This window comes from Meriones unguiculatus, chromosome 1 (genome assembly GCF_030254825.1).
Source record: "Meriones unguiculatus strain TT.TT164.6M chromosome 1, Bangor_MerUng_6.1, whole genome shotgun sequence".
In the NCBI taxonomy this organism is placed as follows: domain Eukaryota; kingdom Metazoa; phylum Chordata; class Mammalia; order Rodentia; family Muridae; genus Meriones; species Meriones unguiculatus.
This window is the reverse complement of record NC_083349.1, coordinates 155,351,289-155,375,847: the sequence shown is the minus strand read 5'-3', so window position 1 is coordinate 155,375,847 and position 24,559 is coordinate 155,351,289. Positions and strand designations below refer to the sequence as shown.

At 44.0% G+C, this 24,559-nt stretch overlaps 1 protein-coding gene across 3 annotated transcripts; it reads left to right on the top strand.

Moving 5' to 3' along the window:
• Positions 1-1,476: 1,476 nt before the first annotated feature.
• On the top strand, positions 1,477-19,976 carry Med17 (mediator complex subunit 17). 3 transcript variants are annotated; one of them, XR_009586774.1, is made up of 13 exons: positions 1,477-1,862; positions 3,327-3,493; positions 5,245-5,464; positions 6,619-6,755; positions 6,834-6,918; positions 8,577-8,729; positions 9,663-9,793; positions 10,864-11,048; positions 14,115-14,252; positions 16,473-16,590; positions 17,330-17,369; positions 18,215-18,374; positions 19,406-19,543. XR_009586774.1 is itself a non-coding variant. In XM_021635151.2 (12 exons), exons 1-12 carry the CDS (start codon positions 1,619-1,621, stop codon positions 19,615-19,617), a joined length of 1,950 nt encoding a protein of 649 aa, XP_021490826.1. In that variant the 5' UTR covers positions 1,478-1,618; the 3' UTR covers positions 19,618-19,976. The 3 variants fall into 3 exon arrangements, 2 of the variants coding, with proteins under 2 accessions (XP_021490826.1, XP_060225584.1); XM_021635151.2 differs by lacking the exon at positions 17,330-17,369 and having other exon boundaries at positions 1,478-1,862; positions 19,406-19,976; XM_060369601.1 differs by lacking the exons at positions 1,477-1,862; positions 17,330-17,369 and adding an exon at positions 1,913-2,015 and having other exon boundaries at positions 19,406-19,976.
• Positions 19,977-24,559: the final 4,583 nt, after the last annotated feature.

Sequence of the window (24,559 nt, the reverse complement as noted above, 5' to 3'; positions counted from 1 at the left end):
TGGAAAGATGGCTCAGCAGTGCTTGTGCTTGCAGTTCTTGCAGAGGACCCGAGTTCATTCCCTACCATCCACATCAGATAGCTCACACCCGGCTGGCTCTAACTCCAGCTTCAGGGATTCCAGTGCCCTCTTCTGACCTCCATGGCACCTACACATGTATGTGGACATTGGGACACATATACACCCCTACCTTCTGAGACTGAACTGCCAACCTGGTCTACAGAGCAAGTTTCAGGACAGCCATGGCTACATACAGAAACTCTGTCGCACACACACACACAAAGCAACCAACCAATAAACAACAAAAACACTGGACAGAGAAGTAGAGGGTTTAGCACCTGTCAAGCTGTGGGCTGCAGTTGCCAACCCGCTAATGCTCCTTGCTTTTTCTGGCGTAGCCTGCATACTGACAGGGACTAGGAAAAGGCCACTCAATAAAAGGTATCGTTGGATCTGAGGTCCTAACACCATGTAAAGCAGTACAGGAGAGTGCCTCTTGGCTGAGTACCTGAGGAATAGCCTCCTTATACAGTCCAAGAAGGGCCATTTGGGCCAATCATAGCATCTGTTTGGTTAATGACAGGTGCCTTTTGTCTGTGTGTGTACATATGTCAGGGTATGCCCCATGTGAGGACATCCGCAGACCTGGACCGACAGCACAGCCCTCCATTTTGTCATTAAGCCACCAGTCACGGTGGTCCCTCCACTAGGGCAAGTGCACCCTCTCCGGCCAAGGTGAAAATGATTGTGACTGGATGAATCCCTGGCCGGAGCTGTTCCTACTGGGTCAGGACGGTAAGATGCAATCTTTTGTGTAGGCATAGCTAAGCGTCCTTGGAGTATTTAAGGCAGCTGGTGCAGCCTCAAGGTTAGTAACACTAGCTGTTTGACTCAGTCCTTTTGGTGAAGGCAGCTCCATCAACGAGAGAACCGCCAACTGCTAATTAGAGTTAAATCGCCATCTACAGTGTCTTTGTGAGTGCTTAAAGGTAAAGCACTTGTAACGGTACATACATCTTCTCCGTTAACTTCACTGAATGTAAAATCACCTAGAGAAAACACCTCTGGGGGTGTCTGTGAGGATGTTCCCAGAGATTATTAACTGGGAAGTGAAAACCTACCCGGATGATGGGTTGACGCATCCCATGGACTGCTGGTGTCTCAGATTGAATTAACGGGGGTGGGAGTAGAGAGAGGTGTCCCAAAAATCAAATAACTAACCAGCTTAACAAGAAAGCTGCCTGTCTCAATTACAAATTAGTCAGGTCAACAAGAAATAAACTATCTCAAAAACTAAGCAAAGAAACAACGAACTAACCAATATTCCAGCTCCAGTCACATCAACCTAAGACTAGCACACCCTGCCTTCTCCGCAGCAGCGGAGCTTCCTTCAGCCGGAAGCTCCCACCTCCCATGTGCAGCGCACCGGAAGTGTCCGGGCGGCTGGACCTCCGCGCCTGCTCATAGTGTTCCATGAGGCGCGACGCGGAGCATTGTGGGGTGGCGGTGGCCCGTCAGCTTCCGGCCGGGGTTCAGCAACTGGCTTTCGGGGAGCTTTGCGTCCAGCCTCCCGCGTCGGTGCTCAGTTCGCCGGTGTCGCCCGCAGGCTACCGCCAGCATGTCGGGCGTACGAGCCGTGCGCATCAGCATCGAGTCGGCCTGCGAGAAGCAGGTGCAGGAGGTGGGCCTGGATGGCACCGAGACGTACCTGCAGCCGTTGTCCATGTCGCAGAACCTGGCGCGCCTGGCGCAGCGCATCGACTTCAGCCAGGGCTCCGGCTCTGAGGAGGAGGAGGCGGCGGGGCCCGACGGCGACGCGCAGGACTGGACGGGCGCCGGGGCCGAGCAGGAAGACGAGGAGGGTGAGCCCCGAGGGTTAAAGTGCGTTCTGTGATGAAGACCCGGACGGCTTTGGGCCGGTCATTTTGCTTCTCTGTGCCTGTGGGTGTAAAGACGTGTTGACTGCAGTGGGAAAGCCGATCTAGTCGAGACTCAGGTGGCGTACAGCCTGTCAGGTCAGGAGAAGTAGTCGGCTTTTTTGCTGTTGTTGTTTGTTTGTTTTAGTAGAACAGCTGAGAGCTTTTAGGGGCATTTTAGGTGTAACGGGTGATTTTTAATGATGACTGCGGAAACTTTGAGGTAAATGAATTACAAGTAAACAAAACAGAAAGACAGGAATTTGGAGAAGTAATCAGACTGGATTTTGGATTCTTCTTATTATCAAAGAATTTTTTGAAACCACAGTTCTTGATTTAGTGATGTCACAGTCTGTTTAAGTATGGAGTGTGGTAACACAGTTTATATTCCCAGCACTCACCAGGCAGAAGAAGTCAGATTTCTAAATGGTCACAACAGCCTGAGCTAATAGTGAAACGCTGTCTCAATAAAGAAATTAAAATTTAACTTGGCAGAAGATTAAAACATTGTTATTTTCCTATGTTGGAATGGCAGATCAGTTTTGAGTGCTCAGTTTGAAGTGTGTATTTCATTTGATCCGCTGAATTCCCTACCTAAGGAAAGAACTCTACAGCACAACTTTGTATGAAGTTGCAATACTGATATCATTGGGGGCATTTGAACTGTCTGTTAAGTAGGAGTGCTTACATGACATGCCTCCAGACTTCCAAATATCCGAAGGTGTGTAAAGCAATGCTTGTGTGAGATGTCTCCAGGACATAGCAAATGAAGGAAAGGGCAAATAAGAGTACGTTAGCAGGAAAATCTCTGGAAGAGTTCACCCAACTGTTAATAGTGGTCATGTGTCAGGAGGGAGGAGAGTCAGGCCTGAGACTGAAGAAAAACTTGAACTTTCACTCCCTGATCCTTAGAGCTGGAACTGTGTAAAGTGAGCATGTGTTAAAATTGATTAAAAGGAAGATATGCTCATGGAGCTAATAGTATGCTGGTGTTGAAGGCTGTCTGGGCCTTTGCCTGTTTTGCAGTTTAGAAATTGACTACAGTTATTGAAGTTTTAAATGCTGGAAGGAAGCAGGTTGTTTTAAAGGCTTGCATAGGGCCGGGATATAGTTCAGTGCTTATCTGGGATGAATGAAGCCGTAGGTTCAAAAAGAGGTCTGAGTGCCTATCTAAGATATAGTGACAGATTTGGCCTGTGGGAGCATTTGTTTTGCCATAGAAGGAGTGCTGTATTAAATGGTAACAGTTCAAGATAGCATGGTGAGAAGGAGAAGAAAGAGGGCAGTTTGGAAGAAAACCCTTTTCTCCCTATTTAATCTCTAAATGAGCTTTCTTCTGTCCTTTTTTTTTTTTCCCCCTTCAGTGTAACCAGTACACACATACTTCTGTTTTTCCTTTCTGTTTTTCAGGGTTGGTAAAATTCCAACCTTCTCTGTGGCCTTGGGACTCAGTGAGGAACAACTTGCGAAGTGCCCTCACAGAAATGTGCGTTCTCTATGATGTCCTCAGCATTGTCAGGGACAAAAAGTTCATGACTCTGGACCCTGTCTCTCAGGATGCGCTTCCTCCCAAACAGGTATGTGTGGCCTTTAACTGAACAGCTTTTCTTTAAGTCTTAGGCCCAGTATTTGGTCAGATTTTATCTGCTTGAAAAATTAAATCCACAAACTAGAGCAGTGGCTCGATGACTGAGAACACATACTGTTGTTAACAGATAACCTGAGTTCAGTTCTTAGCACCCACATCAGACAGCTCACAACTACCTGCAGCTCCAGTCCAGGAGCTCTGGCACCCCTCGATAGCTAGACATGCACACACATGTGCACATGATACGATTACATTATTATTAAGGAAAAGAAAAATTAATTTCAGGTGAAGCTGTGAGGCCCGAGCTCTTCACAGATGAGGAGCATCTTTGAATCAGGCTCCTTAAGTAGGAAGAGAATGATCTTGGCTTCTCTCCCATCCGAGTACTAACCAGGCCTAGTACTGACCCAGCTTAGCTAACTTGCAGTCAGTGAAGTTATGGGTATTCAGAGTAGTATGATTGTAGAAGACTGTGATCTTTTTGTGAAACTTACGCATGCAAAACTTTTTGGTTTTGGACACACTCCTATGGTCAGAAAACTTGCACTTATTAGGCTTATCATTTGGAAGTGTAGCTACTCAGTAAAACACAAAAAAGGTGGTTGTGGTGTACAGGTCTGTAGTCACTTGTCAACATCTTCAGTCAGTGAGTGTAGTTAATGTAGCGCTGGGGGCTGACACCAGCCGTGATTTCAAAAGTGTGTCAGTAGGTTGTGATAAGTTTTAAAGTGTGTCCACTGGACTACCGACTAGGCCATATATCAGCTGGGTGCTGATGTGTGCCATGCAGATGGTGGTTTCTGTGCACAAGTTATATGCAAGCAAGGGTTTAGAGTTTAACATGAAGTGTGTCACAGAAGGAGATGCTGCGATGGTGAAAAAGGACAGGGCCTAGGTTTGCCCCAGGTGGTGCACTGCTGTGTTCTAGTTTCGGGCCACTGGTTGTTTTGGCTTAAAGTCCTTTTGTAAGTTGGCTAAGAAACAGGTTACATTTGTTAAAAAAAAAAAAAAAAAAAGTTTTGTGGGCTGGAGAGATGGCTCAGAGGTTAAGAGCACTTCCAGAGGTCCTGAGTTCAATTCCTAGCAACCACATGATGGCTCCAACCATCAATAATGAAATCTTGTGCCCTCTTCTGCATACAAGTGTACATGCAAGCAGAACACTGTATACATACTTAATAAATCTTTTTTTAAAAAGTTTTGCAAGGGCAGTTCATTTCAAAGTATTGGTATATGTTACTTCACCACCTGCACATTTTTCTTCTACATTTATTCATTTTGTTTCTCTATATGGAGTGTGTATGTGTGCACAAATGGGTGTGCACATGGAAGGGTGTAGAGGCCAAAGGTTACTTTGGGTGTCATCTTCAGTTACTTTCTGAATTTTTGTATTTTAGAGTCAGTTTCTCTTTCTGAAGGTAAAATTCACTAGTTGGCTAGATTACCTGGCCAGCAAGCCTCCAGAATTGCTCTTCCTCCCTGAGAAGGGATTCCAGGTGCATGCTGCTGCACTGGGTTTTTATGTGGGTGCTGGGGATACGGTTCAGCAGGCCCTCATGCCTGCATGGCAAGCCTTTTGCCAACTTCCTTCTCCATTCCTATGTGTGTGTGTGTTTGTTTAATCGCAACCTTTCTTCCAAGTAAAACATTTCCTGCTTGAGAAAATAACAGTTTAAAGTTATCTAAAATAATTTGGAACTCAAGTTTTTGATAGAAAACATACTAGATTATTTTTGGTAGAGTCCTCAGACGCTGCAGCTGATCTCTAAGAAGAAGTCCCTTGCTGGAGCAGCTCAAATCCTCCTGAAGGGGGCAGAAAGACTGACTAAGTCAGTGACTGAGAACCAGGAAAACAAGCTCCAGCGAGACTTCAACTCTGAGCTCTTGAGACTACGGCAACACTGGAAACTGAGAAAGGTTGGAGATAAGATCCTGGGTGACCTGAGCTACAGAAGTGCAGGTACAGATATCTGACCATAGAAACTACTTTGTGTGAGCAAAGGGGTAACTGTGATATCTCCTAACTTCCGGCCATGATCAGTTCTCAGCTCCCGATTGTACAGTGATAATTAATTTTTTTTTTACCCGTAATCCAAACCATTCTGGGCAGAGCCAGATGCTGCACACCTAGAGTCCTAACACTTGGTGGCTGAGGCAGAAGGGTCAAACATTCAAGGCCAACTTTGTCTGCATGGGACCCTATCCTAAAAATCTCCAGACAGACCAGTCTTACTGTAGCAGTTACATTTAAGAGAAAGCTCAATGGAAGATGGCCAAACAGTTCTGCTGAGATGTACAAGACACCTTGAACCAAAGTCAGGCTGTTAGGAGTCAGTGCCCCAGCGCCGATGTGAATCCCCCTACAAGATGAACTGGTGTTTTTTGGTTTTAGACGTTATAAGTTCTTTCCCCAAAATAATTATGGGCAAATACTTTTATTTATTTAGAAATTAAAAATAATTTTAATTTCTCTTTGAAGTGGTCCCTTGAGATTATAGAAGGATTTAGTTGCATACTTTAATTGCAAGAAGATCCTGAATGTCTTTCCTTGGTAGACAGGCATTGTACTTAACCATCCACTAATAATGTAACAGTTACTTAGATTTCTGACCTGCACGTAAAAGTAGAGGAACTGGCTAAAAATAATACTGTGAGCACCGTTGGTTTGTCTTTCCAATACTGAATTCAGACCTAAGAAATGACCTCAGAGAGGCATGTTCATTTTATCAAAACTCCACAAGAGTGCGGTGTGTGGCCTGTGGGGTTCAGGTTACAGTGATGTCTTTAACACAGGTACAGCTGTGGCATCAACATGTTCTCATAGTGTTATTTTGTGATTGCTTGGTTTTATTTTCAGACAAGTTCTCATTGGATAACTCCCATTGGCTGGGAATTTACTATGTAGACCAAGCTGGCCTCAAACTGTGAAGGTGCACCTGTCTCTACCTTTTTTCTACTTCCTTTCCTTGGCTTAACAAGGCCTCCCTCTCAGCATGCACATTTCCAGTGAAAAGGATTCATGTTTTAGTAATGTGGGTATGAAATGTTACACTTGATAATTTGTGTTAAATTAATATACTGTGTTAATTATTTTAATCTTTAATACCCAATTAGGTTCTCTCTTTCCCCATCATGGCACCTTTGAAGTGATAAAGAATACAGACATTGACTTGGATAAAAAGATACCAGAAGATTACTGTCCTCTGGATGTCCAGATTCCTAGTGACTTAGAGGGATCTGCGTACATCAAGGTACTGATTAGAGTCTTTCAAGGAATTTCTTGACAATTACCCTGAAGCTGTTTTGCTAACGTTTTTCATGTTGTCTAGGTTTCTATTCAGAAACAGGCTCCAGACATTGGTGATCTTGGCACAGTTAACCTTTTTAAAAGACCTTTGCTCAAATCCAAGCCAGGTATGATATGATGTCTAACCTTCATTCTACACTTACAAGACCTTTGGTGTGAAAAACAATAGGCAGTTTAGAAGCAGAGTTGGTGGTTATTGCTGATATTGTAAGCATGGAGGGTTAGTGGAAGGAAGGGTTCTCAGAAAGAAGGACACCCGAGTGTATGGATATGGGTTTCTTGAAGAACTGCCATTTGTTTTTGGCTTTTTGAGACTTTAAACTTTGACTTTAAACTTTAATCCTTTTGCCTCAGCCTCTTGCATGCCGGAGTTACAGGCATGAAGCTCCATGCTTACTTCTGGAAATGTACAAGTAAACTACTATTGAATAGCTGTATATTTTTGTAGATTGAATGATACTAGTTGTCTCTGTGTAAAAGGAGTAAGACTTTTCAGCTTCTCCAAGGCTCAGGAAATACCATGGAAAGTAGAGACAGAAAGAATGTAGGATCCAGAGGTTGGGGAGAAATGCTGTGTTCTGGGCAGGACAGCCATTACACTCGTGCACTTTGCAGCTATGGTTACCTGTACAAGAGTGGGCCCTACCATTCCATTATGGGTGTTCAAGGGGCTTGTAAGACCTCGCCCCTATTGAGGGACTATGGGCTGCTAATGGCTTCAAGGCAAGGTGTTCCATTTTCCTCAGTGGTTTAGGTGGGGTCCCTGCAGGCATAACAGCCAGCAGCGAAATGGTCCAAATGAGGTAAGACTGAAACTCACTTCAGCTTGACTTAATTAGCCATCACTGGTTCAGACGTCTAGAGTCTGACACCAGGCAGCTTATTTTAGCCATATTTCAGCACAGTTTTGTAAAAGAAGTTTACTGATAACAATTAACTCAGTCCCGTGTGTGCAACAAAGCTTGAGACATATTTACATTAAAACTATTTATAAAGCACACATTAATTTCTTCCATAAAGATGGGTACTGTTGACTCAGAAATCAGTGCTCAAGAGTTAGGGTCTGGGGAGAATGACTGAGGTAATCACAGCGCCTGTTAGAGTCAAGATTGGCCTGGCCCTGGATAACATAGAAGTCACTTAGGCTGTTATAAAGTACAAGTGACATCACTCATAAGGATGGGTTTGATGGACTTAAAAGCAGTGCTCAAGATTTAGGACAAAAGGGTCTAAGAAACAAAACAATATTCTGGAGGATATGGGAGAAACCTGGCCCTACAGATAGCAAAGGATTACCAGGTTGTACACTACATCCTTTCTCAGCATCCCAGGAGGATGTCTTCCTTTGAAGAGATAAGCTTTTATGTTTAACTTTTCCTGCTTACTGTGTGCACAAGGACCTCTTGCCCTCTACAGTGTAGCCACAGTGTTGCTTATCTTCCTTTAAATAACCTCTTGCTCATGTGAGCAGCCACAAACTCACTCACACACACACCACATATGCACACGCAAACACACACGAAGGAGGCTTTGGAAGAAGAGTTTGAATAGGAAATGGAAGGGATAAGAGAGAGATGGGTGAAAATAACCAAAAGTTTGTTTGCATCTGTGAAATTGTTGAATTTTTTTAAGTGAGATTTTATGTTTGAAAAGAGATTTTACTAGTATTCTCTGAACCTTTAATTATGAAGTGAGCTTATTGTTGTGTAGCTATGTACATAATCTGGCTGGACATAGGTTTATACACATGCCCCCTGTCTTTCAGGTTCTCCACACTGGCAGACAAAATTAGAAGCAGCACAAAATGTTCTTCTTTGTAAAGAAATTTTTGCACAGCTTTCTCGAGAAGCCGTTCAGATTAAGTCTCAGATCCCTCACATCGTGGTGAAAAACCAGATCATCTCTCAGCCCTTTCCAAGTAAGAGCAGCCAGCCTGCTGAGACCTGCAAGCAGGACTTTATGGTGTGCGTGTGCTGGAAGAGTGGCCTCAGAAAGAGGCTGTGCTGTGCATCATGGCAGCCAGTAAAACCAGCAGTGCTGCCCACTCTGTGTCCTGAGGGTGGCATCTTGGGCTTTCATAGTATATGTTAAAAATGTGTGATGCTCGTGGCTGAAGAGATGACTCAGTGGTCAAGAGTGCTGTCTGCTCTTCCAGAGGTCCTGTGTTCAGCATCCACATGGTGGCTTCCAACCATCTATACTGGGATCTGATGCCCTCTTCTGGCACGCAGGTGTACATGCAGACAGAGATGTATATACATTAAATAAATATATATATATTTTTTAAAATTTTGGTGCTGTGGCTTCTGGCAATACTTGCTGTCAAGTGGTATTTTATCTCAAGAATACTGCCATTTTCTAAATGAGGTCCCAACTTCAAAAAAAGTTAGATTATTCTTAATTTGTAGAAACAATTTTTGTTTAGAAGCACCTGGGCTTAACTAGAAATCAGTTGTCATTAGCTGTGCACTTGTTGGTTTAGGGTTAGACATGAACTCTTCTGCCCTGTGCTTTTGGGAGCAGGGAAGAGCCTGGCAAAAAACCAGCTACTATCTTCATGTTGTAATTTAACTAGGGAAGCTTGTTTTTAAGATTCTGACTGTAAAAACAAGAATTGAGCGTTTTCCCTAGTCTTCAGAACCACATTACAGTCTGTGGATTATTACAGTTGTTCAAGCCCATGAGAGTTCATCATGTTGAGTAAGGAAAGTCATTGAATTAGAGGTACTCAGGTGAGGCCTGATGGTCTGGTTCAGAGTCTTGAGAATGTGCTGTGATTGCTCCTTGTGAAGATGGTCTCAGTGTCCAGTTCTTAGCTTATCTGCATCTGTCCTGCCATTCTTCTACACAGGCTTGCAGTTGTCCATTTCCCTGTGCCACTCCTCAGATGACAAGAAGTCCCAGAAGTGTGCCACAGAGAAGCCGGGTCAGGAGGACCACCTCTACGTCCTGGAGCACAACTTGCACCTGATGATCAGAGAGGTAACAACTTAGTGAGGCTGTGCAGTGCGAGCACAGCTGTGCAGTGTGAGCACAGCTGCGCAGTGCACAGACCTCCCCTCTACCAAGTAACTTGAATCCATGGTGCTCCCTGCCTGGGGTGAAAAAGCCTGCTGTGTGCCAGAGATTCAGAAATAATAAGTACACAGTCCTGGCGCTAGGGATATACATCAAGTTACAGTGGGAAGCACATGCCACCATACAGAGTAGGGTAGCTCTGGGTAGGAGACCTGAGTTCACAGAAACATCCTGTTTTGAGACTTCATAGAAGTATTGGAATATATACTTCCAGCCTCCCATACCCGCAACCCCATCTCCAACTCCCAAAATGGAGTTCAGTTGATCATAATGGTATAAAAGCCAATGTTTTTAAATGGTTTTCAGACTGGGGATTTCCCTCAGAGTTGAACACTTGCTTAGCATGGGTGAGGCTCTCAGTTCAATTATAGTATTACATGTTTCTTGGGGTTCTGGCAGGCAGTCTAGGACAGTTGATGAGACTTAATGAAGAACACTGGGTTTTTGTTTGTTGGTTTGGTTTGGGTTTGGTTTTTTTGACAGGATTTCTCTGTGTATCCATGGCTGTCCTGGAACTTGTTCTGTAGACCAGGCTGACCTAAAAATCCCAGAGATCTGCCTGCCTCTGCCTACCGAGTGCTGGGATTAAAGGTGTGCGCTGCCACCACCTGGCAAAGAACGCTTTGTATTTTAAAACTTTCAAAACAAAAATTACAGTTCAAGGGAGCCCTCCTCTTTGCAGACTTGAATAATCCCGTTGGCCACTCAGTACATTTATCTTTGTATCAAGGCAACCATGATAATGATTGATGATGATGATTAGGGGACAAGGTCTCACTATGTAGCTCTGGCTGACCTGTAATACCTATATAGACCAGGCTACCTCCTGAAGTTGCTACTTTATCTGGCAAGATTGCTTTTTATTTATTACTTTCATTATTTCCAAAAATTTGAGCCAAGCTTTGATTAAACATTTTTGTCATGTTTGTTTATTACGTATGTGTTATTAAAATTGGCCTTTTTTTTTTTGTCAGTTTCATAAACAGACCTTGAGTTCCATCGTGATGCCTCACCCAGCAAGTGCTCCCTTTGGTCACAAGAGAATGAGACTTTCAGGTCCTCAAGCTTTTGACAAAAATGAAATTAATTCAATACAGTCCACAGAAGGACTCCTAGAAAAAATAATTAAACAAGCAAAGCATATTTTTCTGAGAAGCAGGTAAGGATGAAGAAAGTTACTGTTTTTCTGTGAAATTGAGGCCTCTTCCTGTCCTCTTTATGTTAATTTTGGGTGCATGTAAGCAGAAAGTGGCTGGGACTAAAATTATGGTGACAGACTGGGTCCTTTCCATTGTGGATAGGGGGAAGGAGGATGAGGGGCTGCGGATCCTGCTGCCTGTCTGTTTTAACACTACCCGAAACCAGTGCAGACAGCTGCTTAATAGCCAGGAAAACAACTTTTCCTCTGGCTGTGTGTTTTATTTGGAAACCTATTCTTGAGGCCCTTATTCCTCGGTATTGACTTAATCATTACTTGGGCAAATAGCATTAAAGCCATTTTTTACTGATGAGCTGGTTGAGGCTTAGGTAGCTCAGTTTGCTCAAGGCTACACAGCTAAAGGTAAGAGCTACGGTTCTGGCCAAGGCTGTGTTAGCCCAAAAGGGCTTGTCTTTTATTTTGTCTTTTGAGATAGAGTTTCTCTCTGTGTAGCTCTGGCTATCCTGGAATGACTCTGTAGAGCAGGCTGGCTCGAACTCACGGAGGTCTGCCTGCCTCTGCCTCCAGAGCACTGGGATTAAAGGCGTGCGCCCCACGCCATGCCTGTGTTTTTTTGTTTTGAGAAGGGTCACTGTATAGCCCTGGTTTTGAACTGATGATGAACCTGTCAGTGACTGCCTTTGATATTAAAAGTGTGTACACGCCCAGCTTCATTGTCCATTTTTCGGGCACATGTATTTGAAGAGTAGCTGGGTGTGATGAGAGAGAAGTGCATCTTGGTTGGTGTTAACATCTGCCTTCTCTTTCATTACTGATAGCTGATGAGTTCTGTTTCTCCTTGATAATCTTGCCTTGAAAGTTCTGTAGCATTGTTACAGAACTTTTGATTTTGCTGGTGGATATCTTGATTTTCAGTGTTTTCTTACCACTTATCATGGTGATGCTATGTAGAGGTGCAAGAAAAGGCTTATTTTCTCTGCTGATTAAAGTGTTAAATGACAGGAGGGCTGGAGAGATGGTTAAGTGGTTAAGAGCACTGGTTGCTCTTCCAGAAGACCTGGGTTCATTTCCCAGTACCCACATGACAGTTCACAATTGTGTAATTCTAATTCTAGAGGATCTGACACCCTCGCACAGATACACATGCAGGCAAAACACCAACACATAAAATAAGTAAGTAAGTAAATAAATAAATGATTTTTAAAGAAATTATTAAATAGCAGGAAAAAAGTGTTACCAGAAATATTGAGAGGTCCCAGCAGAGCCATCTACTAGTACCTGGAAATTGGGGTCCCCTCTTATGATTAAAACAGTTTGTTAGAGTTTAAAAGGGAAACCCCAGGGCAAGCAAGCTGTAAGTCTCCCAGCTGCCTGGAAGGAAGAAGAGGAGGGGAGAAGAGAAGGAACAAAGGTGTGCAGCTTGAGTTGAGGTAGTGAGAGGACAGAGCTTTAGCTAAAGAGCAGAGAAACCCAGAGTGGTTGTTAGGGAGCTAAAAGTACACACAGGCTCTTGCCAGCACCTGGGAAAAGGAGACAGAAGAAAAATAGTTACATTTTTCTGAGTCAAGCCTGAAAAAGAGGGGTAGACCTAGCTGAAGCTTAGACTTTTTAGTGGCTCCGGGGTTACTGTACCAGGGTGAAGAAATTGTGGGAAAGAAAAAGCATACATTGTCTTAAGGTAAACCTGCCTTCTTAGGGTGGTTGACTACCTAGCTCCTGACCTGCCCCAGTGGATTAACCTTTCAGGAAAGAGACAAGGGCCTGTCTCCTAGAGACAGATTCCATTCTTTGCAATGGTTTATTAAAACATTTGCTAATGGTCCCAGCAAGAATAGAAACTTGTATCCTTCAGCTTTCAGTAAACTGAGTTTTTAGAGTACTGTGATGCAGTGGAAGAAAGGGGGATTTAGAGTGGGAGATGGGTTTAAGTATCGGCATAATCACTTGCAAGTCCCTTAGTATTTATGGCCTGTGTTTCCTGGTTCACTGTGAGTATATATAAAAGCCTAGTCTTGGGATAAATGAAGTAACACATGCAGAAGTATCTTAGAAACACTAAATTATTGTCAGTGAGGTACTACTTTCCTTTATTGATTTCAGTGATAAATGGTGTTAATGTGAATATATTGTTAGGCCTAAATTTCCTCAGTGTTCACATAAAGTTCAATATTCTTTGAAATATGTGATACAGAAAAAAGAAACTTTAGAATCATTACTGATCTCAAACAATAAGTATATCTCAGAAACAGAAAAGCTGTAAAGTGTTGTATCCCCCAACACCCATTCATAGAAATAATGGACTCATGTGCAAAATGTGTAGTCAGAACACTATGTATATATGCTGCCACACCAGAGGATCATTAATGGAATGATAAAGTTTTACACCTGTCAGTGTGTGGCGCTTCTGGAATTTGCTATGTATACCAAGATTCCAGGCCAGAGGGATAGACTGTTTCAAAGCAAAAATAAATAAACCAAATCAACCAAACCAAAAAACAAAGCTACTGCCTGCCAAACACACAGGGCTGTTAGGGAGAATAAATGAAAAATTTCTTGACTCTGTGCACAGTTTTAGATCCTTATGTGTAGTGATCATTGCTGACTTTTTTGATGGGTGGTGTGTGGATTGTGCTCAAGGCTCTAGTTAGCATTGGTGATGATTGTAATTCCCCTAGAAATACAGGTTTGGGTATGTCTCAAGTCACTTGTTACCAAAGATCAGGCACCGACATCTGAGAATGGTGCTTGTCAGATTAGTACCTGGGAATTGTCTTATTACCTGTGGCCATAAGCTTTCGTGAGCAGGGCAAGGTGAATGCAGTTATAACAGAACCAGTGGAACAGGGTAAAGATAGGTGGGATGAGTGTGTGTTGTGCTGCAAAGCGTAGACCAGCAAAGCAGTGGGTGTGCAAGAACTCCAGAACCAGCTCACCTCTAGAATTGTCACCTTTCAGATGGTGATATGATAAAAGAGTAGGCAAAATTAGGTAATTTTTGTAAAATTTGTATATATTTTAAATCCTTTAATTTTATATGATAATTTTTAATTTTTAATTTTTTTAAAGAACTGCTGCAACCATTGACAGCTTGGCAAGTCGCATTGAAGATCCCCAGATCCAGGCCCACTGGTCAAACATCAACGATGTTTATGAGTCTAGTGTAAAAGTTTTAATCACATCTCAAGGTTATGAACAAATATGCAAGTAAGTCTTACCAGTAAGTCGCATAGATAGCTTCTAAGGGTGTTGGTTTTATCTGTTTCCAAGGGACTCTATAAAGCCTAGGGTTTTTTGTTTGCTAGGGTGCCATGGAGTTTCTGTAAAGTGTTTGCAAAAACAAGAGGTAAGAGGCTAGAAAGATGGCTACATAGTTTATAGTGTTGCAGAGGATAGTTCCTAGCACCCACATCAGGTGGCTTACAACTGCTGTAACTCCAGTTCCAGGGAATCTTAGAATCTCTTCTGACACACCTTTTTTTGTTTGTTTTTTTTCTCTTTGATACAAGGTTTCTCTGTAGCCTTTGCTGACTAGGCTGCCTCAAACTCAGAGCTCACAGAGATCCACCTGCCTTTGCTTTCCTGAGTGTTGAGATTAAAGGCGTGTGCCACCAAGCCTTGATTACAAATCTCCTTAAAACTACAGAAAATAACATGTTTATAGTTTTGTGTTGGGCCATATTCATAGCTCTCTTTGGCCACATGGCAGCCTGTGAGCTATGAGTCAAACATGCCTAGATTTTAGAATGACAAATGAAGCCCACATTGAGCAGAAAGCTACTTCATTTGCTAACACACTTACCAAGCCTGCATCTGGTCTTGTCTAGAAACTATGCCGGTCTGTTGTGTGAGGAGATGGCCAGCCAAGCCTGCACTCAGCCTGTTCAGGGTAGTCTGAGTTTGTAGTTTCCCCTGACCTGCTATTGTCCTTGGTTCTGATCCATTAGTTGATGATTTTGCCTCTGAACCAGGTTGACTATTGTGTGTCTGTGAAATAGCAGCAGCATCCTTGTCCCAGCATTCTTAGGCAGATGCTTGGGCAAGGTGTATGTCTTGGGAATGCTTGCTTGGCAAGGCCCTTGCACGTAAGGCTCTGGGTTCCATTCCCACATTGCAACGAAAAGATGTGTTCTGGGTTTGATTCCAAACACCTTATAATAAAACTGGGTATGGTAGTACACAGCTGTAATCCCAGAGCTTGAGGCAGGAAGAGTGCACTGAGGTCAAGGCCAGAATGGATTTTATAAAGCCTGTCTTTAAAAACTACAGTAAAATGGTACAGCTGCACCACCTTGTGTTTGAGCATTTGTGTCCTTCCAGCCTTGGTCTGAGAGCCCTAGCCTTGCCTTTCCAGGCTCTGCAAGTGCTTCGATTCTTTAAGACAAAGCAGACTGGCTACATGAGCGAAGCACTGTGACATGCAAAGTCATTCCCTTATGAAGGAGGAGCAGATCTTCGTGCAGTACTAATTTTCAGTGTGCCAGATTTAATGAATAATCATTAGCGGGCATAAGTCAGACACAGAAAGTAAAAGTATGTGATGTAAAGGAACTGAGGGGTGTGGGTTTTACATTTGTTTTCTTATTTTGGGGCTTGGCATTCATGTATGGGGATATAGAGAGCAATCTATAGAAGTAGTTTTTCTCCTACCATGTGGGTACCTGGGATTGAACTCAGATCATCAGATGCAAGAGCCCTTACTGACCTCGTAAAAATCTGAGCACAGGGGTCTTCCCTGAGACTGATATTCCAACCAAGTAGCATGGATGGAGATAACCCAGAACCCCTGCACAGATGTAGCCCATGACAGTTCAGTCTCCTAGTGGGTTCCATAGTAATGGGAACAGGGACTGTCTCTGACATGAACTGATTGGCCTGCTCTTTGATCACCTCCCCCTGAGGGGGGAGCAGCCTTACCAGGCCACAGAGGAAGACAATGCAGCCACTCCTGATGAGACCTAACAGACTAGGATCAGAAGGAAAGGAAGAGCTCCCCTACCAGTGGACTTGGGAAGGGGCATGTGTGGAAGAAGAAAAAGAAGGGAGGGATTGGGAGGGGAGGAGGGAGGGAACTACAGGGGACATACAAAGTAAATAAAGTGTAATTAATAATAATAAAAAAAAAGTCAGGGCCACTCCCACATATCTTGCCACTTGGGAGTTGGGAGGTGCTGCTGTGTGGGTATCATTCTATGACAATCCAAGAAAAGATAATCATCTTACTAGCCTGCCATGGAACAGGTTCCCTGTGCAGTCTGGGGAAGTCTGCTTTGAATTTCATTTGGTGGGTGCTAAGAAACCATCCTTCTCCCTCCTCCCTGTAACATAAAAGTTAGTTTAGATTGTCAGAATGGGTGCATTTTTGTTTGTGCTGTTAGCATGATGTAGAGCTCCTTGGGGTTATACAGACAAGGCATGTGTCTGCAGGTCCATCCAGCTACAGTTGAACATTGGTGTGGAGCAGGTGCGAGTTGTGCACAGAGATGGGCGGGTGATCACCTTATCTCATCAGGAACAGGAGCTGCAGGACTTCCTCCTGTCCCAGGTATGTCGCACATTGTGCTTTTGCTTGGAGTTTTGTTTTGTTTCTTTAAGATATTTTTCAGTGTAGCTCAGCCTAGCCTGGAATGAGTTGTGCAGCCCAGTGGTCCCCCTACTTCTGCCTCCTGGTTGCTGGCATTGCAGGTGTGCAGCACATGTGTGGCCACATCTCAAGCCTCAGGTCCCTAGTTTCATTAATTGCTTAAGGAACAAGTTGACCAAGCAGTAGGCACAGTGGTTATAGAAGGAGAAAACCAGTTTTCTCCCTGTCACTTATTTCCAGTACTTACTTTTGGGTCATGATCTGGCTTTATTTGTACTCACTTTATGCTGCAGTGAAGGATCAGTTCTGAAGCCAGCAGGGTTTCTGTTTCTCACAGTTGTCAGGGTACAAGACCCTGTCCAGGAGTGAAGAGATATTAGCCCAAGGAAACCAAAGAGAGAGAGGTAGCTGCCGACCACAGCAACCATTATCTATAATAACAAGGGCAGTGTTTCAGTCTTTGGCCCTGGAAAGGGCTGCTCATGTGAAAGAACACTATGTAAAGTACTGGCTTCTAGTCCCTGTTCCACAGACACTGTTGTGACACTGTAATGCAAGAAGAGCAGTAGTTTGCCACCTTAGAGTTGGGATTATATAGTAAAGTGATGAATTGTGGCAGGAAAGGGAGGCTTTTTGTGATAATGTAAAATAATGATTATTCACACAAATTAAGAAAAAATATGCTAATACTTCCCTCCAGGTGCGGTACTCTCATAGAGGATTTGCCTCTTTGATGCCAGGTAATCAGGTGCATCTGTGAGGGACGCAGCTGCCTTAGCCCCCTGCCCGTTACATCCTAAGTGGGTTTGATTAGCTGACAAAGGTGTTGCAGTGTCTAGAGAGAATGGGATGTTTGGAGACCAAGGTCTGCAAGTAGACAGGGCCCAGAGAAAGCAGGGAATGGTAGCATTGCTGCACCAGTACTGCTGCCTGTACTGTTGGTGGCAGAGTGCCTTCCACCAGGGTAAGGATGGAGAAATGTGGGATGCTGCTTACTAAGGGTCAGCTGACCATGTGGGCATGGGAGATCCAACAGTCACTGAGTGACTGAGATCAGTAGTCCTCTGGCCTTGAGGGCTATAATGTAGAACAAGAGACTTAACCAGATGAGCAGCTTTTTGTCACGAGATCCAACTGACCTAGCCAGTCTTACAGGAACAAGTACCAGGACAAGACCTGACCCACTCTTCCTTACCCTTCTGCTGGCTGCATTAGGTAGCCCCCAGCTTAGATGCCGTTCCCTGAAGCCAGAGAAGATAGTAAGCTAATGTGACACCTCCCCAACACAGAGCAAGGTGATACTTTGTTTGAAGGGCAAATGGAAGATGCTTGAGGCACTGAAACTTCTTATGTTACACATTCATTGATCCAGAGAGGAAAGTCCATGGGGCAGGCATAGGGCCTGAATCTGCACTTAAGCTGCTGGTAGACACAGACAGTACCAGGCAGCCACTGCTTTTGCAGTGGAAGTGAGGATCTACCCTCCTCTCTAGTAGTCATTTCACACAGAATTCCTTAACAAGCTTGCGATTACATCAGATCACCAAAGTGTGCCTGCGATTCAGTCACATCTTCTCATTCACAGATGTCCCAGCACCAGGTGCATGCAGTTCAGCAGCTTGCCAAAGTTATGGGCTGGCAGGTCCTCAGCTTCAGTAATCACGTGGGACTCGGGCCCATAGAGAGCATTGGCAATGCCTCCGCCATCACAGTGGCCTCCCCAAGCGGTGACTATGCTATTTCAGGTACTTTCCACTGCTCCACTGGAGCTAACTCTTAACATTCTGCTTTAATAACTAACTGTGGATAGAAGCCATTTATCTCTATAATGAGGTAACATGTTTACACTGCTGTTATCTGGCGTTATTTGTTACTCAAGACAGGATAGTATTCGTGTGTGTGTGTGTGTGTGTGTGTGTGTGTGTGTGTGCGCGCGCACACATGTATGTGAGCTTAATAAGCAAGCTTTCTGTTCTTAAAACTACAAATATAAGTAAGTTCAAAAAGCCATTTTTAAAATCTTACCTACATTAGTTAAAACTTCATTAAAACCAAGACTTACTCCATCCACCCACCCACCTACCCACCTATTCATCTTTCTATCTTCTATCTTCTGTCCATCTATATGGGAGAGACCAGGTCTTATGTGCATTTTATTCTGGCTTCAAATTCTGTAGCTGAGACTGCTGTTGAACTTGCTTTGTGACCAGGACAGCCTTGGTCCTCCTGTGTCAGCTAATGAGGGTTTAGCTTGCCACCATAAGTCAACACACCTGGCACATCTTGCCTGATTTTTATAGGATAATAAATAATTCAGACATATTTAGATCATCTTAGAGTGTGTGCAAAACTTTAGCATTTGGAGGTTTGACAAGATGTTTTAGCAGCAAACAGCACAATGCCTCCAAGCCTGATGACTTGAGTTTGATATCATGCCCCACATGGTTTTCAGATAGAACAATTCGAAGTTGTCTTGTGACTTTCACTCATGCATACACACATGTATTCACACATACACACATATATGTGTATAAATTAATAAATAAGTTTAATATTTTGGAAGTGAAACACTGTCCTTGAACTTATGTAGGCAAAACTGGTCTTGAGCTCCTGATCATGCAGACTGCACCTCCCAGGTGCTAGGGTTAGGGATGTGCACCACCATGACCTGCTTTTGAAACACTTGTTTATGAGATTGTGTAAGATAATCGGCCAGGGTTTTCCATCACTTTCCAAGTTGCAAAGTGACTATACTGACATTTGGTTTCCTCATTAGTTCGGAATGGACCTGAGAGTGGCAGCAAGATTATGGTTCAGTTTCCCCGTAACCAGTGCAAAGATCTTCCAAAAAGTGATGTTTTACAAGACAGCAAGTGGAGTCATCTCCGAGGACCATTCAAGGAGGTTCAGTGGAACAAGATGGAGGGCCGTAACTTCGTTTATAAAATGGAGCTGCTTATGTCTGCCCTGAGCCCCTGTCTGCTGTGATTTTCTCCAGAACAAGTTCCAGAAGCATTGACTTGCATGTTTGCAGATGAGTTACAAGCACAAGGGAGAGATGCTTTCCATATAAGTCCTGAGCGCTGGCTCATGTGCACCGCTGCTCCAGCCCTCCACAGGAGCCCTCCTTAAAAGTTAAGTGTTTACCTAGCAGCTTGAATTCTCTCACTTTATAAGTGACGAGAGCTTTGGAATGGAAACATTTATGTACAGTTGTAGTATGCACCATGGGGAGATGTAAAATAGTACATTTTTTTATACAGCTAACCTGAAAGAAAACATTATTAACTTAAGAATTTGACTTTGCTTTTTAAAATAAAGAATTCCATCTTTGATATTAACATAAACTTTGAGTTTAAGGATCTCCAAGTATTTGTGAATTTCTTGTAGTCCATACGACCTGTGTCACTTTTGTTTCTTTAAAAACCAGCTAAGAACATCTTACAGCACAGATTCACTGAGCACACCAGCCTTGTTCTCTGAGGTTCGCCAAGCTCACCCACAGGAGCAGTCTTCTGAGCAGCGGGGCTCTTGGGGTGTTTGGGATGGGAAGTGCTCTTTAGCCATACTCTTACCCACCTTGCCAACAGGGACAGAGGAAGGCAGGTGGGGTCCAGGGCTTGCTGTTCCTTAGTCTGTTTTCCTACTTCTGTGCCTCACTCCGCTCAAGACATGCTGCCCCTGCTCTGGATGCTTCCTGTTTCACATTAGCCTTTGATTCCCTCGGAGGAAAGGGGTCATCAGTGCTTGCCCCTTGGATTTTTGCTTTGTGTTTTAAGACGTCTTACTCTGTAAAAGGTTGGCCTTGAACTTGAGAAAATTCTGCCTCAGCCTCTGAAATGTTATGATTCTAGACATGTCAGGTTTGGATGTTCTTCACCTTCAGTGTATTTGGACACCACTATCCTGCCTCCTTTGTCCAGAAACCAAAAAAACCTACCATGATACTGTCTTTGTTTCCCTGTTAGTAGTGACTAAGTCTTAGGCTGTATAGAAACTTCCATAGAGCTGACTGCACTCTACTTGAGATTTGACAAGTTAAGTCTGAGATATAAAGGAGACATGCCAAGTGTGATGGCACATGCCCGGGACTAGGGAGTTGAAGACAGGAAGATTAGGAGTTCAAGGTCAGCCTGATCTCCATGAGACCCTGTTTCAGGAAAGAAAGAAAAAAAAAAAAGTGACATGGACTGAGAAACCTGATAGTAACTAAATATAGTGAATATGTCAAGGAGTGGCAGAACATAGCCAGTCTGCTCATAGCCTTTTCTGCCTACCTTGCAGCAAGGCTCTCTTGCAGCAGTGAGTCCCTTGGGAATTTTATCCCTTGTCAGACACTCAAATTCATAACTAAACTGTTGTTGAGGAATAAAATGAGGAAACTGAATTATTTAATAAGTCTACTTTGATTAGCCAGGAAAAAGAGCCTAAAGCAGGCAAAATATGAGGCTCCTGAAGAAAAATATTTGCAGGTATACCTGGGTCTGTTACACGAGTGGGATTTAGCCTTCCTTGTGTGTACTGTAAAACCAAATCTAAGGTAGATGTATTAATTCATCCCACATTGGCAGTGTCCTCTCTCACCCCAGTACTCAGCTTGACAAGCTTTCTCTGGAACCCCTTCTCATTATAAAACACTGAAATTCCCCGAAGGTGTTAGTCAAGGCATCATCAGTGGGGAGCCAGGTTGGGGTGATGGCCTCAGTGAAGCACTTGATGTGCAGGTGTGAGTTTGGATCCCAGCACCTGTGTAAATGCTAGATGGGTGTAATGGTCTGTCTAAAGCCCCAGGCTCCTGTGGCAGAGATGGGGTCCCCAGAGCCAGTTCTACCTCATCCTGTAGATTGGAGAGCCACCGAGAAAGCTAGCACCTGTGTCTCCATGTGTACATGTGCATGTACACACATGCCTACACGTTTACATGTACACACTGCACAGCGTTGGCTGATGGAAGTAACCTGAGGTAAGATTTTTGGTTTTGCATGGGGCATTGTAAACCTTTAATTCCATCACTTGGGAGTTCCAGGCCATCAGGAGCTACATAGGGAGAGCCCAGTTTCAAAATTTAAAAAAAAAAAAAAAAAAAAAAGAAAGAAAGAAAAAGAGTTTTAGTAAAATGTATCCATGGTATGGATTATGTTTTGCAAGAGGGAAAGAGTGAAATTTAAGATTAGAGAAACATGAAATAAGTAATGCCAAGACATCGGGAAAAACACGCAATGTATATGAGATCAGGTTTGGGGCTGGGATGCAGTTCAGTGGGAGAGTGCTTGCCTAGCATGCTTGGGGCCCAGGTCTAATCTCCAGAACTACAGAGAAAAAGGCTGGGTGGGTGTGATTGTTGAAATGTGTACTGTAGTGTATAGACATGTTCGTTTATGTTGTGTGTGTCTAGAAAGATACTGTTCCCTCTGAGAGATGACGTTGAAGAGGGAGAACTTGGATTGTATTGGGGACTTATATATCTTTTGACTTTTAAAGAAGCATTATTTTTGTAATTAGAGATTCTTGAAAGGCAGGAGAAATCATGACTCCAGCAACTGCTGTCCTTAAGAACTGGCAGCTGAAATTGCTGGTCACATGGAGATGCACACTTGGGCAATCCACCCTTCTGAGTGGAGGTTGATGTGTAGTTGAGGTAACAGTGGTTTCTCAGTTAACTCCAGAGGTGTCTGATGTCTGGAAACAGCACAATAAGCTAATTCCAATACAGAAAGCTGGTGACAGCTGGAGGAAAGAGTACCCAGTACCCACCACGGCTGTCAAGGCAACTGCATCTGAGACACATTGCCCCCCCCCCCAGGCCCATAGGGAGTGGTACAAGGCGGCCTTGCTGGAGGAAGTGTATCAGTGCGGGGATGGGCTTTGAGGTCTCAGATGCTCAAGCAACACCCGGTGTGGTGCAGTCTCTTGTTGTTGCCTGTGGATCAAGATTTAGAACTCTCAGCTCCATTATCAGCACCACATCTGCCTGCATGCAGCCATGTTTCCACCATGACATGAATGGACTGAACCTCTGAAACTATAAGCCAGCCCCAGTTACATGTTTTGCTTTGTAAGAGTTGCTGTGGTCTTGGTTTCTCTTCACAGCAATAAAACCCTAAGACATCACCCCATCATACTTGGTTCCCTGTTCATTCCTTGACACTCTACCTGCCAGTGTCTCTGTCCATGCTTACATTCCTCGAGCCCTTCTGAATGATGTCCTTCTCAGCCTTGTCTCCATATTCTTGCCCTGGCCAACATATCCTGGCAGCCTTACCTCACTGTGTCTGTTCTCAATGTGGTGTTGCTTCTGTAATGTCTGAGATGGTCTTGGACAGTTATCATCGTTGTGGGCCTGGAGCAACTGGGGTTTTATTTCAGCTCTTAATACCAGAAAGTGCAACACGAACATGGCATGCACCACTGGATCTCAGTTCATACTCGGAGAAGACACACTCAGGTGTTCATCAGGGCAAGGTATGCACCGTTGAAGTGTGTGGAATGGCAGTCTCCTAGTCTCCACCCTTTCCAGAGGGAGCAAGGACTCTAGCATTAGTTAAAATTCTGGAAGCACCCAGAATTTTAGTCTTCTGGCTACAGCAGACCAGGTTTTGTTTTTCTAAGGCTGTGAGACTATGTTGACAGAATCAATGTGTTAAGCTCTGTTGTCATTTAAAACATGTATCTGACCCCTGGCCATTTGCCAGTTCTGTGTGTTCAATACTAGCTGGAAACTTCACCCACAGCCTTTCACTTCTTTTTTATTTTTATTCTTTAATCATTTACTATTTTATGCACATAAGTGTTTGCTGTACCACATGTGTACCTGGTCCTCAAGGAAGCCAGACAAAAGCATCGGATCCCCTGGAACTGGAGTTAGAGTTGTGAGCTAGAATCAAACCTGGGTCTTCAGGAGGAATGACCAGTGCTCTTAACCATTGAGCCATCTCAGGCCTTCCTGATGGAAGTGGACTTTATTTTCAGAACTTCCTTTTCATTCACTTTTTACAGTGTCTGAAACAACTTATTGTCTAACATTATACTGGTAATTCTCTATTGTCTTAAAAGCAAACCAAACAAAACTTTAGACCCTAGAGTTTAAAAACAGGGCAGCTTGAGAGGAGCACAGGAAAGTCCCTTTACAAATAGGGCAGTAGAGAAAATGACTCCCCTGGATTCTCCCAGAACAATGTGATTTGCAGACGGGTTTGCCATTTGAAGCCTCCTTGGGATCCAGCTGCATTTCCCTCTTTTCCCCCAATTCCCAGCTGAAGAGCAGCACAGGCTCCCATAGCACCTAAGGCTTCTGAGAGGTATGTACCCTTGTTTCCTATCACCAGCAGTCCTCACCCTTCTGCTTCCTGGCATGGGTAGAAATTGTCCTGGTCTGTGCCTCATTCCTCAGACTGCTGCTGGGAAAGGGGGCCACAGGTGTGGGCCTCTGTACGAGCACACAGGAAGTGTCAAGGATGAGTGCCTCCCAGGTCAGGTGCCACCTGAGCCTTCTCTAGCCTGCTGCAAGCTCCTGTCTGAACAAACCCTGAGACCTCATCCTCTAGCTCTGGACTTGGTTTTTAAGGAAAGGCTTCCAAGTGACTTCTCAGGTAACGCCTGTAGGACGGGACTCTCCTCCATCTTCACGAGTTCTCTGCCTACTTTTCTCATCAAAGGAAGGGACAGGGAGATTCCTGAACCCTTCACCTGAGTATCCAACCATCTCTTCTAATCAGATGTCTGCAGTCCTGCCCTGTTGAATGTGGTCTTGCAGGGAGAGGCTAGAGCACATAGGTGGGGAGGAAAAGGAGGTGCTCCATCAAAGCAGACCTTCGTTTTAAAGTCACCTATGCCCTGCCTGTATCTCTTCACCCAGTGCTCCATATAAACCCAATAAATTCATCTGCTCCTAGGTGAACTTTGGTGGAATTGCACCTTGCTTTGTTGTTGG